General features: G+C 40.2%; 1 protein-coding gene across 2 annotated transcripts in view; it reads left to right on the top strand.

Moving 5' to 3' along the window:
* ALCAM (activated leukocyte cell adhesion molecule) overlaps positions 1-10,424 on the top strand; it is a 122,524-nt gene extending 112,100 nt beyond the window's left edge. The window contains exons 15-17 of one of the 2 annotated variants that reach the window (XM_042788750.1): positions 1,226-1,282; positions 6,265-6,381; positions 8,096-10,424. In XM_042788750.1, coding sequence (XP_042644684.1) covers positions 1,226-1,282; positions 6,265-6,352 — 145 coding nt within the window. In that variant the 3' untranslated portion in view covers positions 6,353-6,381; positions 8,096-10,424. The remainder of the gene's footprint in view (positions 1-1,225; positions 1,283-6,264; positions 6,382-8,095) is intronic. The other variant, XM_042788749.1, reaches the window with a different exon arrangement.
* The last annotated feature ends 9,392 nt before the right edge of the window (positions 10,425-19,816 follow it).

Here is a 19,816-nt window from a genome sequence, read left to right as displayed (position 1 = left end):
CAGGGAGTACTGAGGGCAGGCTTGCTCTGTAGAGGGTTCCTTACAGCTGCTTTTTAACAGGGAAAATTAAGGTAGTTATGCATAACATGCACAAATCAGTACAGGTATAGAGGCAGTCTTAAAGTTCAGTTGTTCTTTCTATGACCTTTCATTAAAATTAGATCAAATGAGATCTAAAAATATAGCAGTAGGATTTTACTATGAACTGATGTTTTTGCATTGATGTGAAAATACAAGGAATTCTCCATCTGCTTGAAAATACGCTTTTTTGGATAATAAGGATTTTACTCCAGCCATAACCAAGCAGTTTTTAGAAGTTCTGCAAATAAAGAATTGCTATAAATTACTCAAGCACCAAACCACATTCAGATATTATACAGGAATTTTTTTTTTTTTTTTTTTTTTTTTTTTTTGCAGAGCTTATGCTTCTTTCAGTAAAAATTAAGAAGTAATAATATCATTGAACTCCTCCTCCCACACTTTGCTACTACTCTAATAATGTCTGGAATAATTTTCTTTTGTCTTTCCTTTTTGAATATGAGAGTGTGGAATCATGAAACTGTGGTTCACTGGTTTGGATTTTTTTGTAAGGGGTGGTTTGGATATAAGGAGGGCAAAGAAGGTAAAGTATCTTTTTGTACCATTAGGTAGTGTGGGGAGAGATAAGAAGAATGATAGAATATAGCATGTCCTTTGCTGAGATAAGTTTATGAGTTAATTTTTTCAGCTTCAAAGACAGTATACAGCGTATTCTAAAATGGACAACACTTCTCATGTTCAACTTGTCTTCTAGAAGCTTAGAGTAAAAATTAGAGCTAGAATTGATTAGACAGGTGCACTAGGAACAAAATAAAAAACCATTTAGAGTTAAATAATCATCTCCGTATTTGATACATGGTTACTGACCTCTGAAACCCTTAATTGATGCATCATCACTGACAATCTCCTGTTCTCAGCATATATTTAAGTTGATCTGTTGTTACCCTCCCTGCTTTCTGCACACTGTACTTGCAAGAGCGAGCAGAGTGTCAGTACCTATTCTGACAAAGTTTTCATTATTAATTATAGCCTACAAATCAAAGTAAACCTTGCAAAAAGCACCTTATGCCTTTAGACACAACCTGTGTCTAGTCACAATCCTGACATCTCCATACAGGCCAACATTTAGTAGCTATTTTTTGAACCCATCCTTGAACAGTAACTCACCTAATCTCTATCCCCAAAGTGACACCAAAGGAAAGTCTGAGAAGGCAGCAGCACAGAACTTTTCAAGTCTGCCGAGGCAAGAAAAACATTACTTTTTTTCATTATTGGTGTTGTGGTTTGTATAATCTTCTATTGTCTTGTCATCCACACTAAGTAGGAATTATACTTGTAGCCTTGGAACATATTCACAATAAATCACTTACATAGTTATTTACTGCCTCAGCTCCACTTGATGCAAAAGCTGATTATTGCCACATACTCTTTTCACTATGAATATTATTCCATAAATCAGGGACTCATCTGTATTCACTGTTCTGCAACCAGCCCCCTCATGAATAAAGAGTTGAGGCTACCTACCCCAGCATGCCATGTTTCTCCTTCATCTGAGCAGAAGGCCAAAGATTTGTTTTCTACAGCTTTCTCCTTTTTTCAAAAAGGAGATTTTAAACTAATTTGCACCAAACATAATATAACTTAGGACTTCGGTGTCTTTCTAAAATGTTCATCTCAAACCTCAGTTGAGTGATTCTAGGACACCCATCTTCAGTAAATCCTTTGTATATGAAGTCCTCACATTGCCAGAAACAGCTGAGAGTACAGCAGGAATTAAAGATTTAGAAGAGAATGCAACCAGCGCCCTGTGTCTCTGTTCTGTAGGCATAGAAGTTTTGTATATAGATTTGACCTTTGTCCCATTTTTGCTCCTTGCATTTAGAGGTGCACAAATCTCAAGTCACATGAGGCTGGATCAAGGTTCAAGTGGTTTAAAATGCAGTGAAGGAAAATTCAGCTGGGCATTTTGAAGCACAGCAGCAGTCTTCAGATTGTTCATGCTAAGAGCACACCAAACTCTTTTTAGGTCACAGTAATCAAAAATATTACTGATTTCTCTGAAACAGAACATTTGAAGCATAACAGTTCTGCTTCTCTGATACTTTACAGGAAATAAGCATATGAATTCAAACAGGGCAGGCAAAATATGTAGGAAACTTGCTGTATGTTTTGAACAAGACTCAGCATTTGTATTGATTTTTGTGCAATTCCCTCCCAGAGAAAAGACAGGGTTACAAACATCTCTGAAAATGTGAGTTCATGTCACAGATCTTCTACAAAAGAGGCTTGAATCAAAAAAACGGTCACTCATTTCTTGATGACTGGAATATTTTTCTAATACCTCTGTCTTTTTTCCTACTGATAGATATTTGAAAGTAATTGGAGGAAGTGGAAGGCAAGGTTGGGGTAAATAGAAGGAGGTTGCAGATAATCCAGATTGGGATGTATAAGACTGTTACCTCCTATAAAATCTTTTGCAACAGTGGAACTGAGTGTCTAGCACGCCTTTCAAAAGTAAGGCAAGCTTTAATGAGGCTCATGGCCCTTGCGTCAGCAAGCAGAACCACACTGATGTGTGTTCTCTTACCTGTCGTTATTGCCACCTGGGGCAACAAGGACAAAGAGAACTGCAAAATTTCTTCCTTAAGGAGCATTGAGGGTAAGGCCTCGATGTGTGAGGAGGTTAAAAGAAATCAGGAATTAAAACCCAACACCACTTTCTGGGTCATCTATATGCAGTCTGTATTTACTCTACAGCAGGCTAAACAATTGAGATGGAAAATGGTCTTTATATTAAAAAAAAATGCTAGGAACAGTATCTAAACAAAATCCACAAAAATAACAGCCCCTGAGCACACACACACACTCCAAAGAAAACTAAAAACCTCACTTTGGTACTGCTTACAGAGAGATTTTGATTAGGATTCCCTGAGGATAATTATTTTCCTGAAGAGCAAGCATAGATAAATGTAAAATATTAATCATAATTTTAGCAAGTGCTCGGAATGATCCATGTTTTAGAAATTAATTTTAAAAAAAGCAGTTGAGAGACATAAGTAAACTTACATTCATACGTCCAACCTCTCACTCTTCAGAACTACAGTGTCAGAGCACGCTGAGGGGTGGGCTTTGTTTGTGGAGCTGCAGATGATGTTGAAGTGTGTGAGATGGCCTGGGCAATGTGGGCTGTCTTTTGGCAAATCCTGGGGAATATTTCCATCCATTTGGAACCCATTGCCCAGCTGCTGAGATAGCATCAGGAAGTCGCTCCTGAGTTGCAGATGGAGCAAAGCTGACAGGAATTAATGCACAAAGCAAAGTAAGGAACAATTGGCGAATGTTAAGCCGGCAAAGGACCATTTGTCCTGTGCCTCAAGTCAACTCAGCGACGGAACCCACGTTTTGAGCCATTTCTCTGTTACAAACCCAGGCCACGTCTGTCGAGCCCTGAGGATTGGTGCCGTGCCAGGGTCGCCTATTCCTCTGCTGCTGGCAGAGCACTGCCAGTGGATCAGGCTGCTGCAACTCAGTGCAAAATTACTCTTCTCTCTTAATAACGCTATTTAGATAGCACTAAAAAAGGCAGCAGTATTGCTTGTGCTGAGGTGGTCATTCTGCCTCAATATCAGCATTTATTTGGGGAACAAAAAAAATAAAAAGTCAGCAAGATCACTGAACCACCAGAATTAAACTGCTATATTTCAGTCTCGGGCACTGAGAATCTAAATCAATCTGATTGTCAGACATGAAAAACTGCTGCTGCTCTCATTTCAAGCAAGCGGTATATACCATCCTGCAGAAGAGTTCTGGATCACCTGCCTCTTTCAAAGTCAGAGTGCTGCCTTTTAAATCTCCCATTTTCACCCATTTTGGCTTTAGAAAAATAGAGGTGACGGTGAGGGGAACAGTTTCATTAAATGCAGAACTAAAATAGAACACTTTAAAAATCAAAACCTGATCGCATTGAAGAATCTCCCAGGTTTAGTCATTGCACAATTTTAACCTAATCAAAGACCAGCAATGCTCGTTACAGTTCCCTCCGCTGTTAAGTGTCAGGTCATGAGATACTCAGTTTGCTTTGGGCACCCTAAAACCCTTGATAAGAGCCCAGAAAAAAGGATCACACTGAGCCATGCCAGTAGTCTGTCCAGTCTGCTCTCTAGTCTCCGAGAGCGGACACACGCGGTTACGTGAGGGCAGACGTGCATGGCCCTGCTTCCTCGCCTCCAACTCATTTCAGCTCAGGTCATTGCCTGAGTCCAGATTCTTTCAGCTTCTCATCTCTTTCTGTACTGGCTCCAGTTCTGTAAGACCTACTTATGGAAAAGACTCACTAGCCACATGAAAAGCCAAATCCTGTGCTCTACCTAAACAAAATTTTTTTTTTTTAATTAATTTTTTTCTTTTTTTTTTAATTTTTAATGGATTGCTTGTTTGGGGGGTTGTTTCTTTTTTTTGCTAGGATTAAAGAGATTTGTGAAAGGTTATTAAGATCACAGAGGGTCATTCTCTACCAAAGCACTGAATTTTCTTCTTCATTGCATCTCGCATCGTTTCCTTCTATGCACATCACATGATTCAGTTTTTGAATACCAGAAGAAGGTAGAGGGTTACTGCACACCAGAAACTTATCGCTGTAGAACGAGTTACTATGTGATACAACCTCAGCATTTTTAAAATTAAATTTCCCTGTGATAAGCAGGAGTTCAGATCTTTGCAGTAAGGGGGTTTTGAGCACAGACACCTCCTGTCAGCCACACAACCCTAACACACACTCTGAAACCAATAGTAAAAGGTAAACGCAGCTTTGGAGCGTCAAAACTTAGAGCCACTCAGGAAACAATCTTCTCTAGGACCAAAAGGACTTTGGAGTGATCCCATTCCGTGTAACCGGTGGGATTTGGGGCCGGGGATCCCCTGCCCCCCTGCCACTCCACCTCAAACACCGCTCCCCGGCCCAGAGAGCAGCATTTCCGCAGCGCTCCCAGAGGCGGTGAGGGTTAGGTGGGTTTGCCACCCCATCAGAAGCTCTTCTGAGACAAGAACGGAACCGTACGCCCGTAAGGGTACTGCTCGGGGCTACGTAGTGCTCAGACACTGCTGGCGGCCTGTGCTCAGATGGAGGATGCGCACAGAAACACTCCACTAGCAAAAATTCAGATCAGCGGTTTTGGAAGGTTCGTACCTGCATGGTGTCAGCGTGACATGTCACACTATCTTGCCAACCTGTGTCTTCATTGTATTTTGCAAGTCGGTGTCACTGCGGGTCTTCACCCTGAAGCAAGGGTGAGCATATGCATGAATCCGTCACGACAGGCGTTGCTTTCCTGGAGGGGAAACAAATTATCCACAGATAAAAACACGTATAACGGTAATCTGCTCTGACACAAGGGATTTACTTTGTCCCACTCAAACACATTTGTCCATTTACATTTTAAAAATTGCGGCCTTCACAATGTTATCGCAGCACTGCAGGAATCTTTCACCTTGGCAGACGGTGAGGGTTCTCACACGTTGAGTGAATGGCATAGTGGTTTTACTGTGCTAAGATAAACTAAGCACTTAACTCATTAATTCATCTCCACTACTTGCATTAAGACCTGCTATTTTAAGTGAGGCATGCCTCTTTTTTCCTCCCTCAAACATTTACACAATCTTTTCTTTACCCAAAGCTTATCAGTCATAGGTAGCACAGATCTAGAAGCCAGAGTGGGGGTTTTTTGGTGTTGCTGGAATTTTCATTAATTCCTTCACATTTAGAGAGCTTCCATTTGTCATGGGCTCTGAAAATCAATTACTAGAAGTACAGAAAAGACTGCTGTGTTGATCAAGGTATCTTAGCCACACTTGTAAGGTTTTAGTACACCTTAAAGCAAAAACTCTTGTTTATTGAAACAAGCTACACAATTAATTCGTCAAGAAACATGGATCTGCACAACTTGGTTTAACCTTACTAAATGTCTGCTAGCTCAAAATAATTCTGAATTCCTCAAGCAGTAAAACACACCCACACAGTGGTACTGCTGTACTTCCTGCGGCACTAATGCCAGCGGGGGAACTGGTGCTATCGGTCTATTTACAGACACATGCAAGCCTATTGCTCCACCCAGCACAGAACTGTAAGAATTGTATGTGTTCCTGAGAGGGGAGGAGACACTGTTGTTAATGTAAGGATGGAACAAAATGCTATAGACTTGCAAAAGTGACCTTATTTTTTCGTTATAGGACAGCATCAAAACACGTAGACAAAGATCTTGGAAATATAGAAGAAAACAAAAAACTAGAAGAGAACAATCATAAATCTGAAACTTAAGAGACCAAACGTGTCAGTCATCGTTCCAGGTAAGCATTTCACACCGCAGCCTTTCACATCTCGCTGGCCCCCATTTCTCCCGAGCGATCCGTGTCTAGAGACCTCAGCAGTAGCCGGGCGTCTGGCTCACCTGCCAGCGGTTCGGCAGCGCCCTCGTGGTGAGAGGTGCTTTACTGGGACAGACAGGCTGGGCCCCTGGCCAGTTCAGAAGCCGTACCTGCATGTGTACATGTTAAAAAGGCCTGACGTTCAGACATAACTTAGTACTTGGCTTTATTTTAAACCACATGCTTGGGGAAATGAAAATACGAATTTGTATACTGTATCACTGTGGGGTGTGTGTCCATGTAATGTATGTATGCGGAGAGTAGGTTTAGGTATAGTTTAGAAGGTTTTGAATTATGACTTTAAATGTTCACAGGAACCTTCTTCCCTTACTGAAAGCAATAGTTTCAAAGTCTCTGGTCAGCTTATTAATCATCACTGCAAAAGGCATGAAACTTTCCCTAGAAGAAAAGCATTCATTTACTCAAGATTTCGCATACTCATACTATTATCCATTTCATCCTGGAAAGAGACACCTAATATTATGTTAGTAACAATGCAACAGGTATGGAAGTGTCCCCAGCCAGGATCCGTATAAAATAAACTCTGTATACAGATACTAGAAGCGGAAGTTTTGTCAGGAATTACAGCACTACAAAGCACCAACAGCACCACCCGGTGTTCGCACATATATACACCACTGCTGCGTGTAGATGTGCCACTGCTGCATCTCTGCCCTTAGGACCCAAAGTAGGGGTTTAGCTCATTTTTCTGACCAGCTGAGGCTGTTTTAAATTAACACTGTGGTAGCACAACAGCGTGGAAACCAGGTAACCATACTGAGGTTTCTTGAGTTAGTCATCAATCGTTCTTAAAAATGAGACTAGCAAGTGCTTGGTGGTGGTGCGTTGCAAGTGGAATCATCACATTTCATATTTACATTTAAAAAGTTTCATATTTAAGTAAAGACAGCTCTCCTTATTAGTAATTTCAGTATGTTAGTATTGGCTGAAATTTTAAGGCGCAAGGCCCTACTTTTGCACTAAATATTCAGAATTCACTAGGTAGAATGATTATATAGTATGTAAAGAGATAGAGCATTGCTGTCTGCACTTTGCTAGTAATAGCACTGTTTTACCACTCTGCAAGAGGGAATTGGAAATCCCAAAATGATGCCCTATGAATGTAAGTGGAACACACATCTGGATCTTGAAAAAGTTGCAGTGTAAATACCCAGCATTTCTACTGCAATTCTATGGGAAAATTCCGTAATCTTTTTTGGCCAGGGCTTGTTTTGTCTTTTTTTTCTGGACCTGGTACCTTCTGCAATATCGAGGTGATTAGATGGAGCTGAAGTCACCTGGGGGTATTTATTGAACATTGGAGTTCAGTAGCGTTGTGTGCTTTCAATGCAATCTTTTACTCTAATTACTTTATTTCTTCAGATCAGTAGATCTACATAAATGAAATGGACATAAATCCATTACTTACCACATAGGCTTACTGGATTTAGGGGGAACAATATTTCAACAGCTATTCTTACCATGAAAGAAAGTACCCATTGAATACGGATTCATATTCAGAATGCAAAAGAAAGTGCTGTTTGTGTAGCTGTTTATTTGAAGGTTAGATACTGAGTAGTTACATTGGTTAAGATATTTTGAAATGTTTAACTGGCTTTATCTTTTGTATTTTCAGAGAATACATATAGACCAATCGAAGCATGAACGTGGATTGTATTTAAACATATACAAAGAAGTGACAGCTATTCATGGTTCAAGTATTAAACAGATCATACTACCAAGTTTTCAAAGGATTGTAGACACAATTATCTCAAGCTAAAAAAAAAAAAAAAAAACCCACAAACTAATTTTGGCAACAGCCATGATAATAGGTCACCATGTTGTGTTCTGTTTGAAATATTTTTTTGTAAATGTCTGCACTGAAGATTTCTTTTTGTTTGCCTTTATGTAAATTTTTTACGTAGCTATTTTTATACACTGTAAGGCTTTGTTCTGGGAGTTGCTGTTAATCTGATGTATAGTGTAATGGTTTTATTTCAATTATTTTTATGACACCCTTTGAGCAGGTACATGTCTAATTTTGATTGTTATCAGTGAAGCCTCTGCTTTGTAGCAAGTACCTAGAATGTAAGATTGTCTTAAAGGAAAACGTCAAACTCCTTTCTTTGAAATCACAGCAAAGAGGAAGGGTGACAGCTGTGACAAGAACAAACTAAATTGTTAATAAAAGTGAACATTTAAAAAACCATGCAAAGCTAAACAGCCAGAAAGGGAATAAAGAGTTTCCACTAAGAAGTCTGGGTATTGAGCAAGGAACACAATGGAAATTCCTAGCCTGCATACAGACGGTGGCTAATAATCCTTTTCTTCTAGAGCAAGACACACATTTTATTGATATGCTAGCAGTCGTCTTTCATGTTAGAATTAGGATAAGGGACTGGAATTCTGGATTAATTTTGATTCCTTTATGTTATCCGCTGCCTTAAAGTACTGTACCTTTTCTTCATTTCAAAAAGATACCAGTCAGATTTGGAAACTTTTTTTAAACAGTGGTCATATCAAAGCTGCATTTTTTTTCCCACAAAAATAGAATATATATATATATATTTTTTGTGTGTTTTTGTTAACTATGCTACAGATATTGAATGCACCTTGAGATAATTTTAGTGTTTTTAACTGGTACCTAATTTATCAAACAGTACATATAATTGTAACAATGAAGCGTCTATGTATCTTTAGTTACATTCAAGTTTGTAACTTTATAAACATGTTTGATGCTTGAGGGAATTTTTAGAATGGTACTGATAAGAAAATGTTTTAGGATAAAGGGCCAATAAAAAGTTGTACTTAAGGGAGAGAAGTTTCATCTTCCATGGAAGGTTAGTTTCTGGAAGAAAGTAACAGGCAGCTTAGGTGGAGAGGAACAGTAGTGTAAGCAGAACATCAGGTTTCCATTTACAAATATCCAGGGAAAAAGTAAGTTTTTATAGACTGGTAGGCAAAAATAAATAAATAAATACAAGAAAAAGATGGACGTTAGGAAATGTATTTTGCCACTTTTGAATTACTTAGGGGGAAGAAAACACTGTTACTTGTAAATTTGTAAAATGTTAAATGTCTGGGCAGTAGTGACTGATGTCTTAATAAAAGCTTCCTGTAGTGCATTGGCATGGATTAAATACATAAGATGTCCTATAAACTCTATGCTGTATAAAATATTAGAGGGAAATCCTGTTATATGCCTCTAAGGTTTGATTTGTTACTGTTTTATTTGGCAAAAGGAAAAAAATTATAATCTTGGTCAATATTTAAACCAAAGTAAAATGGGGGAAAAACCAAAGTAATTTGTTTTGCATGGCTAAGCCATTCTGTTATCTCTGTAAATATTGTGATTTTTTTCTTTTTAGAATTTTGTTAAAAAAATTCTAAAATTTTTAAACACCTGTTTTTTCCAAAATAAAACGTGAACACACAAAAAAGTTACTTTATATACAAATATATCTTTTTCTTTTGGTGCGAGAACACTGCCAAGTGATACACATTTAAAAAAAAAAAAACAAAAACAAAAAACAACAAAACCAAAACCAAACACACCGAGCATGACTCTAAACAGGAAAAGTCCTGTGAAGGAGTGTGTAAACATCACCTGTCTTTGTTTATATGACACTACAAATAGCTCTGAAATACGGAGAAGAAACCTCCAAAGATCATAAGGGAAAGCATAGGGAAGGGCTGAAAATTTTCATACCACTGGTTGGGGAACACAGGGGAGAGGAGAAGACAAAAGGTCCTTCAACTTCCACAGCTACGAAAAAGGATTAACAACCACTCCTCGCCTTTGGGGATCCTGCTAGAAGTCCTATGCACTTTAAATCCTCAGTCCAAGGAGCTGGGTTTTTCACTGCTCCAAGTTCACTGTAGGCACGTTCCAAGAACCAAGAGCGCAAAAAGAATTAATGTTTCTATCCATGCCTAAACAACAATAAAACTGAAGTGTGTCTTCACCTGCTTGTCTGAAATCTCAGTTTACAGGTAGCACGTGAGAACAGGAGGGAGGGCACCTACCGAGAGCCCGCGCTGCTGCTGCCTCCAACCCTGCAAGCACGCTGCCGAGGAGTCCGGCCGGGAACAGAAGTCCCGGGGGGCTCGGTGTGGGCGCGTGGGGCCTTCTGGCAGAGCCCAAGGTCAGGACCGAGAGGGCACAAGCACCCCCTCGTGCTTGAACTTCTGAAGGCTGATCACATAGGTCTCCACTTGCAGCCTGGTTAAAAAACAAAAAAACAACAAAAAAAAAAAAAAAACAAAAAAACAACAAAAAAAAAAAAAAAAAAAAAAAACAAAAAACCCAAACAAACAAACAACAAAAAAAAAAAAACACAACCAAAACCTTACCCAAGCAATGAATCTTTCAAACTTGTTTTTGTACACCACTCAGGAGTTCTGCCTCAGTTTATGACACACAGGAAGCAAAAAAATCCCTGCTTGCAAACAGTTTAAAAGGATGGCAAGGGGGAGTGGGAGAGAGCCAATCCTCTTGTTGTAAGGTTGGGAAATTCGGGCAGTTCGTGGTGCCTGCTCATGGCTGTACAGGGAACTGCCACTGAGCTTGGAACAAGCCAACAGGTTGGTCTGCATGCTGCAAAGGCAGCATCGTGCAGAACAGCCCGTGGGCTTCCCAAGCAGCTCTGGAAGGCCCCAGCAGCAAAAACGCCAAAACTGCAGCTGTACTGCAGTGGATAGGAGCCACTATTGAAACACTCGCACAGAAACGTGATAATGGTGAGGCCTTCTGAAAAAAAAAAAAAAAAAAAAAAAAAGTGCTTAAGGTAAACACAACAAAAAGCAAAGCATCGGGGACATTTTGCAATGGTTCCGAGTGCTGCAGAACAGCCTCAGTTCTAGGGCTTTACAGCTCCTACCCTGCTGGGCTGGCAGCTGGTCAGAGCCTTAACCAGTGTTAAATACTTACAAGGAACACAAGTGATCCACACCCAGTTGTCCGTAGAGTATCCAGGACTTGCCAGTGTTAACCCACCACTACAGATGGTTTAGGCAATATGCTACCTCTCCTGGACAGAGAGTTTTCATTCTGTCATGTTTTAAAATACGTTTATAAATAAGTAATTCTAAATGCTATATCAATTATTACTCGAACGTTATGATACTCTAACATGAGTTTTATCTATAGTCATATTAGCCCATGGAGACAGACAAAAAGAATAAATGTAAGTTTGTTGTCTTTAAGATAAATTTCTTCAGGGAACATCTGACATTCACCTGTTATCTTCAGCTGCTGGCTGTTGCAGTCAAATCTGATTTACTTGGAGTACCACGTGTAGCTGGATACCTTCCTGTTGACTTCATGTTTAGACAGCCATGTGTATGTAATTATCTCGGCTAAGATGAAGCAGTGACATAGGAAATGAGGTCATGACCTCCTGTGTTAACCACATCTGTGCAAATGGTGTCTGGGTTTCCTTCCAACAGGAATGCGTCTCCATCCAGGTGTCTGTTTCCAAGAATCACCCAATACGGGTTTTTTCCAAACAGATTTCTCCTCCAGGCAGAAGATGGAGGGAACACAGGAGATACATGATTTCTTTCATGTGTCTCCTAGCCCCTGAAGGGCTCCCGTGCTCTTCTGGAAAAGGGTAGCGTCCTCGGGCTGGCATAACTCAGCACTGAGCAAGGCTGGCTGCAGCCTTCCCCTGGCACGGCCGGCCGGGACTCGCCAGACGACAGCGGGAGGGTAGGAAGGGAGGCAGACAGGTTGCAAACAGACCAACACACCAACCCACCACACACCCCTTAACCGGGTACGCTTCACGTGTAATGCAGCACACACTTCTAGTAACGATTTGCTACGTTTCAAATTATTGGAGAATCAAAAATTGGGCTTATTATCAAATTATGTCAAAGTCAGTTATTAAAATAAGACTAACTCCATCCACCCAGCCACTCACAATTCCTTAAATGTTCTCTAATTCATACGTTTTTCTCATTTACATTCTAAATAGAGACATACATTCTGTTAGCAGCAAGGCACTCACTTTGATGTAGTAATGAATCTTAGCTTGAGAAGGTAGAGCCTGACAAATTATTAGGAAATTTTATTCCGTAGTGAGAAAGCAGTAATCTCATCACCCACCCCACCCTCAAATATTTCTCTTGTTCTCACGTTCCACCTGGTGGTACAGCTAAGGCTTCCATAGTCCTCTGTTCCCTGTCCTAGTGCTAGTTTTCACATGGCTGGTTCTGTATCACTGCCTCTCCGCTGTCCTCACCATCATTTGTAGGCCGTGAAGTTGTGCAAGGCCCTGCATATGGGTTGGGGCAATCCCCAGCACAAGTACAGGCTGGGTGATGAATGGATTGAGATCAGCCCTGCAGAGAGGGACTCGGGGGTGGAAAACTGACTGTGAGCCAGCAATGTGCACTCACAGCCCAGAAAGCCAACCGCGTCCTGGGCTGCAGCAAGAGCAGTGTGGCCAGCAGGTCGAGGGAGGGGATTCTCCCCCTTTACTCCGCTCTCGTGAGACCCCACCTGCAGTGCTGGGTCCAGCTCTGGGGGCCCAACATCAGGACATGGACCTGCTTGAGCAGATTCAGAGGAGATTATCAGGGGGCTGGAGCAGCTCCCCTGTGAGGCCAGGCTGAGAGAGTTGGGGTTGTTCAGCCTGGAGAAGAGAAGGCTCCAGGGAGACCTTACAGCGGCCTGCCAGTGCTCACAGGGGGCTACAGGGAAGGTGGGGAGGGACTCTTTGTCAGGGAGTGGAGTGATAGGATGAGGGGTAGTGATTTTAAACTGACAGAGAATAGATTTAGATTAGATATAAGGAGGAAATCCTTCCCTGTGAAGGTGGTGAGGCACTGGCACAGGGTGCCCAGAGCAGCTGTGGCTGCCCCCTCCCTGGAAGGGTTCAAGGCCGGGTTGGACGGGGCTGGGAGCACCCTGGGCTGGGGGAAGGGGTCCCTGCCCGGGGCAGGGGGGTGGAACTGGGTGATTTTTAAAGGTTCTTTCCAGCCCAAACCATTCTATGAGTCTGTCATTTAGTTCAGAAATGCCAAAGCACCTTGAGATAAATACCAGCAGTTTAACACAACTGTAAACATAAAATGGGTTGTGAAACAGGAAAAAAAAAAATGGATGTATACCCAAATTCCCTTGCTTGGGCTTCTACGTGTTCATATCCACTGTTCTGGAGTCCTCTGGAGTTTCCCCATTCTGGAAGAGTTGCACAAAATCTAATCCACACTACAGAGGCTCAACTGTTATACCATAACACATACCTACAACTATAGCACCAATGTGCCCCTAAGCCTTTTACTCTTTTTTTTTTTTTTTTTTTTTTTTTTTCTGGCTAATTCTTTTCCTGTCACTCATATAACTAGAAATAATCTTAAATAAATAACATTATGAATTTTTGTACTGGAACATCAGCACAAGTATTATGTTTAAGGATGTGATCTTTTTTTCACAGATTTCAGTCCACGTACCTGTGATGCAAGGATTTACTGCTTACTACCCAGCCCTGGACTTGAGAAAGGAGAAGGGAGAAACTAACATCCTATTCCTCTAAGTAGTAACAGTTTAAGTTCTATTTAAATATAGTCATTTCCACCCATTTACTTTTTCTAGGAAAAAGCAGTCACTCTTAATACAAACCTACATTCAACCTTGCTCAGAAAAATGCTGTATATAATAAATCTTGTATTAAAAGAGGCAAACTGCAAATCCAGAACAGGAGCAATGCTTCCCTCAGCTCAAACTCACATCATCCTAATCCTTTTTTCCCCTGAAACTGTCACCGGAGCAGTCAAGTCATCACCTGCTTAGGTACATCACTGATGACAATTTGTTTTCTCCAGAGCTAGAAAGCAAATACAAATTCAGGTTGTAAGTGTTCAATGATGTCTACACACCAGATCCAAGATTTCATTAATATTTGCATCCATCACAAGAAGAGCTAGTCTAGCATGGACAACAGAATATATTTAAAGGGAAGAACATAATTGAATCTAAATTCAGGAAATGAAATGAATTAAAGAATCAAATAAAACCTCATATAGACAAAATATTTCCACAAATTCGATTTCAGTGATGTTGATATAAAAATATCTCTCTGTTTTTATTACTCCAAATAAAGAAAGATCACACTCATTTCCACGAATTTAAGAAAATAACACACACAACAAACACAACTGGCCAAAGTGACTGCTCTTACTAAACAGAAAGAATCAGGATATGGAAATGAGATCAGACAGATTTTTTGATAAAATTTGGGTTATCAAGATTACCCGTGGGCAGGATAAGATAGTTTCACTTCTATGTGCAATGTCTTTCTAACACCCACTTGCTGTAACTCGAAGTAATCAATTTCGCAGTGCAGTCTGCGTTTGCTGCGTGTCTTCTGCACAGTGCTGTGTCACAGATTTTCCTATTCCAAAATATATCAGGAACAATGGTGGAAAAGCAGAGTTTTTTCACTGAAATTTTTTACACATATTGTAGGCAAGGGTAGCAACTACAAGTCTGGCAATGAACCCCAGCAGTGGTTAGAAGCTCTTTGGGAAAGTAACATTCATGGACCACCTCCTTTCACACCGCCCCTGCCTGAAAAAAATCAATTTTTCTAAGTCCTTCAAGAAGGGAAGAGTGAAATTGCCAGTAAATAGGAACATAACTCACTAAAAGTTATCTTTAATGACAGCTAAATCTTTTTCAAGTGCAAATATTTAAAAAAAAAAAAAAAAGACAAAAAAAAGCAGCTGAGATGGGAATGTTGCTGTGGTCACTGCCCTCCAAGGATGCATGTAGTCCTCAGACAGGTGCAGTGCTCCATCCTAATGCTATTGCTACTCTCCTTCTGGAGTGCTTTTCCAAACATTTACTCTCTCCTCATGCTTTCCTGCATTTACACTAGGCTAAAAGGTGCTATTAACTATCACCACGAATGGATCAGGATCCAAAGGGAATGAGAGTTATCCTTTATAAAGCTGCTACCTTCAGTGGCGATCTTTAGCTCCAATGGAGGATGCCATCAAATTTCTTTATATAATTCCACAGAAGGAGCAAACTATAGTATTGGACAGAGGCAAGTTCAACAAATTAACAAACCAATCTAGTTCCATTTGCAGCAGGACAGAGATTTAAATGCTGAAAAGTAATTTTAACTGTTACAGAAAGTGTGCAGAGTTGTCATTAAGCAAGATATATTTGCTTCCCTAGTTTTAAGGAAAGTCTAATGGCTGAACCAGCAGAAGCACCTGGAGCAGAACTTGTTGAAGCAGTAATTCAGCCTCAGCATAGCGGTAGGTACCAAGAGAACTCTTTAAACATTTGCATTTCTCCAATCAGTACAACTCAACTCAGAGTTCAGAGATGAACTAAGAGGAAAAAACTTTCTTGCAATCTGTGAAAATAATCAGGCTGGACAGGATGAGCCTCTTCAACTCTAAGACATATGGTGACCAATCTCAAACTGCTCAACTCCCTCAATATACATAATACTACTGCCTTTATTATAATTACTCAGCTTTCAATGCAAAAACATTTACATAAATTTACATGAGGAAAAATATCCAGGTGCATTTCAATGTATTATTAACTAATAAACCCTTCTCAAATGATATTTTAAAGCACTCAGTTCTTTCATCCAACTAGATCTTGACACAAGACACGTGTATAGTAAGTAATTTGGCATAAAAATGCATTACTCACCATCGCTAATAAATCCACTTGAAATATGAAGCATGGCCATTTGTTGCTGGCTGAGCATATGGAAGAGAGACGGCCAAAGAAACAGTGAACATGGCCACAGTAAACAACAAAGGCAAGAGAGTATCTAAGTGGGAAAACGGCTTCTCTGTTTCCATCATTCTGAAGAGAATTTTGGTGTGAAGATATCACAAACAGCACACACATTATGTGCTACTGATGTTCATCTACATGGGGAAAACACTAAATTCTGGTTAATGCAAAAACTAGCACAGCAGGACAGAGGTGGTAAGAGAGAAACTGTCAGAAACTGAGATAGAACAAATAATGAAATGACTTGTAAGATGTTAAAGATGACCAAGAATCATTAGAAGAGATTCAAAGGAAATTTAATCAGGAATGACAATTTTCTCAAAAAGAAACTAAAACAACATATGTAAATTTCACAGGAAGGAAAAAAAAACAGGCTACCCAGGGAAAAAAAACAAACAAACAAACAAACAAACAAACAAACAAAAACCAACAAACAACTGTCTGCAATAGCAGCTCTAAAGTATCCAAACAGACTCAGAAAGCTGATTACAAAGTTTCCAGTAAAAATTTGCACACACACGCCCCTGCTCCAAAATAGGTACCATAATCTGAAGCTAACTGGAACCAAAATATTTATCAGGACATATGAAGCCAAGATAATGGTGACCATGTAGGAACTAATGAATTACAATTGGGAATAAAAGAGCTTTTAAATTAAATATATCACCTTTAAGGATGAATGAAAAAGACTGCAAAATAGTATTGAAAACAGCCTAAGCAGAGAAGGAAGCAGATTGATATTTAAGATATGTTTACAGAACTTTGCTGCTGTCTCAGGTTCAACAGTGACACAGTCATGCAAGGTCCAAATTCAGAATTACCTGCTAGGTTGTTGCCTCAGGGTCTGAATCTCCTCCTTTACCTTGCAGACTTGAGACATAACTGATAGGGAGTATAATGTTTATTGATTAATCAACATATTACTAGTAATTAATAAATCAAGTAACCTAATTAACTAATAAACATAATACTTTTATCAGTTTACATTATTTGGCTTGTTATTACACACAGCGACAAAGATACTGTTTATCACTGTTAAACCCTACATACAACTATGACTAGAATACAAATCTGTCACCCTTCTTTCCCCTCACCATTTAACATTAAGGTGGAAGTTATCCCTCTTGGCTTGGCCCTCCTACACCAGGCCTTTCCAAAGCAGACCTGAGGGCTAGTCCACTGAGTTGCCCCAAGGATTCCCTCTGGCATCCTGGTGGCCTTGGGCCAGTGGAACAGCTACACTACCATTTGTAAAAGTTCATACTCTTACTGCTGGAAAATCTGTCCTCCTCTCTTCTTTACCTGATCTTTATCTTACTTTTCATTCTTCCATTTCTTAATCCACCTTTTTGGTCCCCTTGTACCTCTTTTTTCTCCAGCTGATCTCCTTCCAAATGAACAACTTGCTTCTAATTACCACTTCTCTGTTGGTCCCAAATCTGATAAATATGTACCCCGATTCCATGGTGTCCATATAAGTAGTAAAGCACTCTCAGCTTCATCTGCTATTACTGATACAGTTATCTAACTGAGGGTGACCTTGCAAGACAAACCCCCCAACAGTTTTAGCTTACATGCCCTCTAAGACAAATCACTCTACTTGAGCCTTGATAAGTACAAGCACTTTCTTCTGTGTGAAGAGCGTGCACATGACAGCAACTTTTTTTCCAGACTGTTTCCATTCACATACAACATCCTGCTCTCTCTTAGTTGATGGATTACAAAGCATCGCCCTTGACATGTGCTTCGGATAACCTGCAGGTTTCCTGCAGAGACTTTAGAATACAAGACCTGGTATTCCAGCAGGACATCTTGCTCCCTCCCATAGGCTAACTCAAAGTGAGCTGAGGGAGGACAAAAATCTATGGAGGTCATGGCCAAATAAATCATTTGTGCAATAGACAGAGTTAGTCTAACTGTAAGGTAGCACAGAAAATGAGTTGATTTAAATCCACAATGTTGAAATTCAAAGAGGTAGCAGAAATGTCGTTTTGCTCCCATCTCCTGTCCCTCAAGTAAAGTTGGCAGAGCGCTGTTTGCTGTGCTGGGTATGCAGCAAAGCAAAACACTGTGTAGAGAGAAAATCCAAATCCTGCTGCATCAGTGCCTGAAGTAACTAGCAGAAGCACAGAAGCAGAGCTTAGTGCTTCGAGCAGAGCGTGATGGTCACCCTCTCACTGTGGTGCCTGAGCTAGTGTGAGTAAGTGTGCTCCAAGGGAGAAACTGTCCCGCCTGAACAGAGCTGCAGCAGGGGAGAGTTTTAGATAAGATGTAAAATATCAGTTAAAGTTAATGGGGGTTTGACTGTAGACAGTTAACTTCATTAGCCACAAAGATCAGGCAAACATCAGAAACATACCCTTCTGATCCCTAATCATTCTTGACAGCAGGTGGAATTTTGTTTTTTTGAATAAGCAGTCCGTCTTCCCTCATGTCAGAGATCATTTCCTCCCAGTACAGTCTCAGTGTCTGGAGAGCAAGGCAGCGTTAATAGGTTTCTTCTCCCCTACTGATGCCAAACAGCCTATGATCAATCACACTGTCACCGGATCCTATTCTGATGAGAAAAGTAAGCTAAGCATTATTTATATTTCTAAATATGTTAGGCATTTACAATATGATTTTAACAGTTAATGCATTGACTTTCTGTGACACTGGTTTGAATGGCAAAATGGAAACAGTTCAGTATGTTGAGATCTGCTAGACATTTCTAAGCCCTGGCTGAAAGTACCAAGGCTCCATAAAAACATTACAAGAATTATTTTATAATTTTCTTCTAAAGTTCTCAGTAAAAACCCAAGCTCCATTACCATTCTAGATAACATTCTGTTGGCAGCTGCTTCTTGCATGTAATTAGCCTGTTCACAAGGTGCTAGTGACATTGCTTACTTTAACACTTTCCAATAAGAAGGTTCAACTGTCAGAATTGTTCAGAATTTTTTCAGCACTGAAGTAGGATGCAATTTGTGAAGGCTTAGCCATATTTTATGTTCCTATCTTCTGCAAAATAAAGCCCTGTACAACATGAGCTCAGGGCCCTTCAGCTGGGACATCTGGCCCTCCTGAGTGGTCACCTCAGGCAAACGACAGCAACCTACCAGATTTTTCCAAACATATAAGTTTTACCTCATTCATTAAAGGCAAAGATTTCCCTCCTTCCTTATTATTATTTTTTCCTGCAATTAAATGATTTGGTAGTCCTCTGCCTGGTTGTAGACTAAGTCCCAGAGCATATCCTATGATATTCAGCAGTTGCCTCAAAGCCCTGTATCATGTTCAGAATCTCACGGGGATGTCAGATGCTATAATTTTATTACCTGTTTCTTATTGAGAGCAGAACATCAGACTGAAGCTAATCTATTCTGTTGACACAACAAGCTTCAAACTCCTGGCTTACTCTTTCCTAATCAGAAGTCTAATCAAATTTGACTTGTTAATACAATCTGATTATTAACCAGCCCAGGAAGGAAACATTTTTTTTCCCCCGGTTATTAGTGTCAGGACCCTCCTGGGCTCACTGCCTAAAATCCAGACACTGGCAAGTGTGGTACAGACCTGCCATCTTGTTTGGCTGGGGTGGGGTTT

Source organism: Tyto alba, unplaced genomic scaffold (genome assembly GCF_018691265.1).
Source record: "Tyto alba isolate M040663 unplaced genomic scaffold, T.alba_DEE_v4.0 Super-Scaffold_14, whole genome shotgun sequence".
In the NCBI taxonomy this organism is placed as follows: Eukaryota; Metazoa; Chordata; class Aves; order Strigiformes; family Tytonidae; genus Tyto; species Tyto alba.
The sequence above is the reverse complement of the archived record's forward strand: the minus strand, read 5'-3'. Positions and strand labels throughout refer to the sequence as shown.